Genomic DNA, 7,486 nt, shown 5'->3' with positions numbered 1-7,486 from the left:
TACTCATTATGCAAGCATGTGTGTGTGTGTTAATTACCGTGTCTCCACTTACTTTCCTCCTTCCAGCGCACTGACCCTTGCAAGCGCATTGACCCCTCTCATCTACTAGTTGGTTTTTTTCTCATCTTGTCATTGTGAGTTTATACATTTACATTCAAAAAATTCTTTCCTAACATGTTACCAGAGTTTAGAGCAGAGGTCAATGTATATACTTAGCTCATGTGTTCAGCAGGAAGTCCTAGCTTATGGTTTTTTTTTTCTTGAATTAAGTTTCACAAAAGTCAAATTTCTGCAATTGACTACCAGCAATCAACTGTTTTTTTTTTTTGTCTGTTTGTTTTTTGGTAACAAGTCTGAGTATTTAGGATGAAAGTTTAAGGGTGCTCATTTTGTTTTCCAGTTTAGAAAGATATATTAGCCCAGCATAGCGAATTTAGACTCATTGGATTTATTTCCTTGGATTTACTTATAACAATATGTTTGAAATGTGTTAAGTAGAAAAATTGGCAGGATCAAAGACTATGTGTGTGTTTGCAATTGTGACAGCAAGAGAAGCCAGTAGAAGGAAAGAATGGATCTGAGAGAAGGCAGTGTCAGATCTGGGGTGGGAGGGAGGGCGGTGTTTCAGATTATCACCATATAAACATGTTTAATATCATCTATACTTTTTAAACGAGCATCTAAAATTGACTTTTTTCTTAAAGAAGCAGAGGCATCCATACGTAGAACAGACTGGCATCTGTCAAAGGGGAGGGAGGCGGGAGACTGGATGAAGGAAGGTGAAGGGATTAGCCAAAGAGCACACGCATTAACATGTAGACACAGAAAACGGTGTGATGACAGGCAAGGGAAAGGGAGTAGGGACTAGGTGGAGGGGGCAAAGCAGGGGGGTGGGCGTGCGGATGGACAGAAATTGTTAAGTACCATTGTTAAGTGGTAGGAATGGAAATGGAAGACACTCCCCACAATAGCTCAAGGTCTTGCTTCAAGGCCAACTGTGGAGAAAACAAATATCTTTTTCCAACCTTTCCCCTTGGATACACCTTAATAGATAATTCAAGCTTAATGGTTCCATCCCACTTCAGTAGAACTGGCTCTCCCTTCACCGTGTCTTTGGAGTAAACACCCACATGTCCTCTGGATTTATGACTGCAGCTGCCAACACCATGAATTGCTGTAGTGCTGTATGGCATCGCTAGATGCTGACTCCACTTCTTTGGGAAAAGGAGACAACGTGTTGGAGTTTTAAAATTTCTTGATCATAGAAGATACCGGAACATTAGTCAAGATTCCAGGTGAGCGTCATCACGGGGTTTTCGTGCAACCATTGTAAATCATTTAAGTTTCCTGTGTCTACATCTGTTTAACAGGTGACACTCAGCTGTGTAAGAGACGCACAATCTAGTGAGCTTAATAGAGGATATGCGTATCCAGGGGTAGACCTCGGTTCTATTTGTCTTTGTTTTCTGTCGCTTAAATTCGTAATAGTTATTACTCACTACATGTTGACCAAAAGAATTTCCAAGAAAAGTTGGACACAGGGCAAGTGGGAGTTCTGAGAGCCTAACGAGGATAATTTTATGTACATTTAGTACAGTCAGCTCGATTAGAAAGGCTATGGTGAGAAGCAGCCCACGGGGCTACACGTTCTTCAGTGTAACACGAAGTACTGAGCTGATTATAGTGGCTAGAAGATTAAAAGAGATGTATTTTAATGGGCAAATCCTTAGCTGGAATATAGGCCGCAACCAGTATGTGGCTGAACAGTGATCTCTCCCGTTAAAGGGGCTGCAGCGCGCCCTCTGAATTGCCTTCACACTCAGTGATGGTTTCACAGGCTTGGGTACCTTCCACCAGTCTACCGTCTGAAAGCAACTCTGCATCACATGTGAGCAAACGTGGCTGACGTTAAACTTCGGCTGGCACAGGCAAAGGGTGGGGAAGGCGGCTGAGATCCTTCACGCGTGGCTGATGCTAGGGAGCGGTCTAGATTTTACAGTCATGGAAACGAAAAGGTGTGATCCAGAACAACATCTTCCTCTTAATGCAGGCAGAGCGTTCCCTTCTTCTCCCGCCCTCCGTGGTCTCTAAGGAGCCCGTGTTACAGAAAATATGTGAAAGGAAGAAGAGGCTGCCCTCATTCTCAAGGTTTGAGGATGACATTTCTAATATTGGTATTATGGGAGCATTGTGATTTTTTTTTGGTTTTATTAAAACATCATTGTTTTCCTTTTTCTTTTTACTTTCTAAGGAGTCACCTCTTTCTGAACCGTGGTTTCCTCAGGTCCCTGCTGGAGTTCAAACAAAGCCAGCACTTGAATTTTATCCCCCAAAGTAGAACAAAGTATCTGCTAATAGGAACCAAACAGCCTGGTGAGTGGTGGGAAAAGGCATGGAAGTGAGGGGACTTGCGTTTTAAGCTCGCTCCCCTGCTTACCCCACATCTGCCACCAACAAATCTGAAACCTCTCTCCTTCTCTGTAAAACGGGGTTAATGGAGGATTTCATCCGCAAAGTGGGGATCACAGAGATTACGAGAGATGACGTGGTTGCACCGTGCCCCAAATAAACGAACACGAGGTGAAGCTGAGCAATACTACTATGACTGTGTGGTTTCAACCCAAGCGTTGCTCCGTTTGCTGTCAGAAATGCCTTCGGTCGAGTTCGGTTTCCTTTCACACCGTCAGCCCCTCCCGGGTGGGGACCCAGTAACCTTGCTGAAACCCGAGCACACAGGGCTGCAGTTTGGAGTTCGGCTCTCTTTCTCCAGGGTTCAAATAGCCTGTTTAGAGAAGGCAGCGAGTACAAAGCAAACATTCCAGCATATGCCAATAAACCTTGGAAAGGCATCTAAAGGAGGGAAAGATTGCCGCTTTGGAAGGAAAACGGCTCATTTGGGGCATCCTTTCTGCTCTTTTTTAAAAAAAAAAAAAAAGCTCCGATGTTGCAATATTTCAAGGCCAACACTGTCCCAGCCTGAGGAAGAAACTCTGAGAAACAGAAAAGGATATACCTGGGGTTGCGAGGCAGCGTTGGCAAGGGGAGGCGCGCCGGGAGCTCTGAACCACGCACAGCTAGTGGGGGGGCACGGGAGTCATTATTTCCACCCGAAGGTGGAGGAAATTGCTCCCCCTTTGGAGAAGTCCCTCCGCGGAGACAGTCCCGGATCCTCACAGCTCCCGACCCCCGCCCCTGCCAGCTCTTTCGGACCCCACAACGTGCTCTGACTGCGGTGCCTTTAAGACTTGTGCCTGCTGCACATGCTCAGCTCTTCATGTGTTGTTGAGTTTCTTTCAAAAAAAAAAGGAGAAAAAGGAGAAGAAGAAACACGCTGGAGGATGGGGCGGAGGAAGGGGAAGCGCCAGGGAAAAAAGCATTGCACTTTTGCAGCTGCGGACGGCGGTCGCGAAGGGCTTCTTTTTTGCTGAAGCTGCGAAGCCGGTCCCGAGCTGGTCCTTCGTTTGTGGGGCTCAGCGGGCGCGTGGTGCGAGTGGGGGCCCGGCGCGCGGCGGGCAAGGGCACCGCGGGCGCGCGGGCCGCACCTGGGGGGCCAGCCACCCCTCGGCTCCCGGGCCAGGCGGGTGGGCGCGCGCGGGGGAGTCCCGGGTCCCGGTTAAGGCGGGGCGAAACCACGCGCTGGGCCTGTGGGGGGAGCGCGGGCTGGCGAGAGGCGGGGAGGCAGCCCCACAGCCCGCGAGCTCCAGCCGCCGCTCCGGTGGCTGGTTGGCGGCACCAGAGAGAAAAGGGCTGCTGGGGGGCGGCCGACCGCGGGCCGGGCTGTGCAAGCCTGAGCCCCGTTTCCCGAACCCTCCCTCCCACATTGGGCGCGCCCACCTCGGGGCTCCAGCTGGTCCCCGCCCTCCCGGGCGCGCGGGGCTGCGAGCCCAGGCAGTTGGCGCGAGCCGCGGTCGAGGCGGGGCCGCGCGCGGGGGTCCCCTCCCCCTCCAGCAGGTCCCCTGCCGCAGGTCCCCTCCGGAGCGCCCGGCGCAGCCGGCACTGCCCGCTGCCCGCCTCAGGTCCGGCCCGGGGCGCCGCCGCGGTGGGCTCGGCCCGCAGAGGACAAGGTCAGGCGACGGAGAGGCGATGCCCGAGCACGACTGGAGGGAGCCGAGCGGAGGCGACCGCGGTTGGGATCTGTCCCTCCTGACCCGACAGCGGGACTGGGGCAGGCGGCGGTGAAGAGCGGCAGGAGCGGCGGCCGGGGCACGGTTTCCTCCGGCCGGATTCCCCCTCTGGCGCATCCCTGTCCGTGCCCGCGAGCGCAGCCCCGCCGGGCAGGGGCCCAGGGGAAGATGGAGCCGGGGGCCCCGGCCCGCACCGGCCCCCCGCAGCCGGCGGCCCTGGGGCTCTGGAGGGCTCGGCCGGCGGGCGGCGGGGGCGCCTCCTCCTGGCTGCTGGACGGAAACAACTGGCTGCTGTGCTATGGCTTCCTCTACCTGGCGCTCTACGCGCAGGTGTCCCAGTCCAAGCCGTGCGAGAGGACCGGCTCCTGCTTCTCCGGCCGCTGCGTCAACTCCACCTGCGTCTGCGACCCGGGCTGGGTGGGGGACCAGTGCCAGCACTGCCAGGGCAGGTTCAAGTAAGTGCCTTGCCAGACCCCGAACCTCAGCCCTTGCTTCGCACCGGTTGCGGCCTCCCTCCTCCCCCGTGGCCTCGGGTCCCGGGCCGGGGAACCGACCCGCTGCCCCCTCCAGCCCCCGGGGCCTCGGGACCTCCGGCCCCAAGAGGAGCACTGACCGCTCTGGACCCTGAACCTTTCCCAGTGGTCCACATGTCCGCAGCGACTTCTGGTCCCCTGCTCATCAGTATTGGCACATTCAGTTATGGTGCCAAACACCATTTTGTTAGGACACTATTTTTAATAAAAAATTATGCAAGTAATTCGTGAAGTACTTGGGCACGGTGAAACATTCAAAACAGTACGAATGTGTAAAGGTTAAAAGTTATGGTCTCCCATCCCCCCCCCCCCATTTCTCTCTCTAGGGGTAACCGCTGCTGACACTTTATTTAGTAATAATAATGACCATAAGTAAAATGTATAATGGGCTCACTCTTTGCCAGACACTGTTCAAAGTGCCAGCGTGGATTATCTCATTTGTCCTCACAACCATTCTGTGAGGCACTAGAAATATTATAATGGATTTACAGAGAGAAGTCAAGGCAACGGATTTAAGTCATTCGCCCACGCTTCNTTCGTGAAGTACTTGGGCACGGTGAAACATTCAAAACAGTACGAATGTGTAAAGGTTAAAAGTTATGGTCTCCCATTCCCCCCCCCCCATTTCTCTCTCTAGGGGTAACCGCTGCTGACACTTTATTTAGTAATAATAATGACCATAAGTAAAATTTATAATGGACTCACTCTTTGCCAGACACTGTTCAAAGTGCCAGCGTGGATTATCTCATTTGTCCTCACAACCATTCTTTGAGGCACTAGAAATATTATAATGGATTTACAGAGAGAAGTCAAGGCAACGGATTTAAGTCATTCGCCCACGCTTCCACAGGAGAAGGGCAGATGCGTGATTCCACATCAGCCAGCTAACTCCAGGGTGTTTACTCTCAGCCAATACACTGTATTGGCTCTGGTAGGACACGCATGAATTGAGGAGTGCGAGCGTGACTTGGGGGTAGACGAGAGAAGGAAATACCCGGAGTCTTTGACGTGGTGAAGATGATGGGGTTTCCTCACCGGTTAGTTCACGGCCAGCTGCTGTGTCAGAGCGTCGCTTTGGTTTTTCTGAAGCTCAAGGCCCCAACGACTTCGCTTTACAGCAGTGGAGATGCTCTCTCCCTATTGGATGAGGTTCATTGCATTCCTGCCCGAAAGGAAGAGAAATGGGGGTGAATGTAGGGGAGCCTAAAATAAGATAGCGGAGGACATTAAAGTGGCTGTTTGACAGCTTGCAGCGATGTCAGCCAGCCAGCCAACTTCCTAGCTTTCTAGATGGTTAACATGAAGTCTTCTGGCTGGTTGGTGGCTCTGACGTTACAGTATGTACATTGCTAACATTTATTGTCAGGATGATGGCACAATCTAAGTGAAATGTCTCTTGGGGGCTAAGACAAAGAGGTAGGGGTATGGTTCACTTTCTTAATGTGTTACAGAGAAATTTCCTGGAGTTCTGAACTCAGCATTCATTCATTCGTTTGTTTGTTTGTTTATTTCACTGTTGCTGATTAAAACTCACTGTAAAAATGTATTTTTTAAAATGGCACCTTTTAATTTTAGGGAGATCCTACTATTTAATTTACAGCAGGTTTTGGGAAGTAAAATCTCAAGATGAAATTTTATGAAATTCATTTGTAGCAATAGGTTGAAATGTTTCCTAGCTTTGCACTTTCACAAATTAGTATAACACTATATATTTTTTAATATATATATTTAAAATTTGGGAGAGATGCTAATTAAAATTTTAAAAAGGGCTTCAAGATGAGGAAAGATAGCATATTGTATTGTGCTTGTTAGACTTTTTGAAAATTGATTTAGGGAGAGAGAGAGAGTGAGGTATATCAATTTGTTTTTCCACTTAATCTGTGCACTCATTTGTTGATTCTTGTCTGTGCCCTGACCGGGAACAGAACCCGCAACCTTGGCAAATCAGGATGATGCTCTAACCAGCTGAGCTAATGGACCAGGGCAATTAGCCCTTTTTCTTTTTCCCTTAAGTGTCCTTAAACTTTTGCTATGAGCATGGCAGCCAGCCTCCCTACCTACCTAGCAGGAGAGACTTTTAACATATAAACTGGGGGCCAACAATGAAAAAAGCCACATCCATTTTTCCATCTTTTTGTGCATAAATAGGAAGATAGCCTGATTCCTATGTAATTTAGGCATGTTGGCCTTCATGTGGGTGGATTTGCGCCATCTGCCTTTGGACAAAATTGCTACAGTCCTGAAGAGACCCTGTCTCTACATTGAATAGTAGTGGACTCATGAGTCAGCTCGATCAGCAGCTTGTAGCCTTGCAAGCAGATGTTGTCCCAGTTGGTAGGAAAGACCACAGATCAAGTTAAAACTGGCTTCAATGGCAGAGAAATGGTGTTCATAAGCACAATACATTAACGAGTAAAAGAGGAATAGCTTTTTAAATATAGATATAGTTAAATAACAATAAACCCTGAGCTAGTCATTCATTGAACGTTCCTCATTTCCTTGGAAGCTGTAATTTCCTGCAATTCATTCTATTCTATTGATAAATAGAATGCATTTCATATCTCTGCAGAATACAGGCTATTAATTAGAGTAAATATAACTGGTACAACTTTGTGATTTGTTATGTATGCTCTTAGGGGTAAAGAAAACGTGACATTTAACATGAAAGGGAAGAATCGATTCAGAAGAAGATTCTTCCTAGTAAAGTCCGTGCTAAGCTCAGAGAGATTTATTTGAGGATGGTGGCTTGAAGTAATAACACAGTGGGAAAGACTTTAACTGGAAATTCTCACTTCATTAATTATCTTGGCAATCTTTTACAAAACTGGA

At 49.1% G+C, this 7,486-nt stretch overlaps 1 protein-coding gene across 4 annotated transcripts in view; it reads left to right on the top strand.

The window, feature by feature from the left end:
* The first annotated feature begins 3,958 nt into the window (after window positions 1-3,958).
* ATRNL1 (attractin like 1) overlaps window positions 3,959-7,486 on the top strand; it is a 506,943-nt gene continuing 503,415 nt past the window's right edge. For 2 of the 4 annotated variants that reach the window (XM_037063827.1, XM_037063824.1), the window contains exon 1: window positions 3,970-4,579. In XM_037063827.1, coding sequence (XP_036919722.1) covers window positions 4,293-4,579 — 287 coding nt within the window. In that variant the 5' untranslated portion in view covers window positions 3,970-4,292. Of the gene's footprint in view, window positions 4,580-7,486 lie in introns of all 4 variants that reach the window. The other 2 variants (XM_037063828.1, XM_037063826.1) reach the window with 2 other exon arrangements.

This window comes from Sturnira hondurensis, unplaced genomic scaffold, assembly GCF_014824575.4.
Source record: "Sturnira hondurensis isolate 20B ecotype Veracruz unplaced genomic scaffold, ASM1482457v3 Scaffold0014854, whole genome shotgun sequence".
NCBI lineage: Eukaryota > Metazoa > Chordata > Mammalia > Chiroptera > Phyllostomidae > Sturnira > Sturnira hondurensis.
The sequence above is the reverse complement of the archived record's forward strand: the minus strand, read 5'-3'. Positions and strand labels throughout refer to the sequence as shown.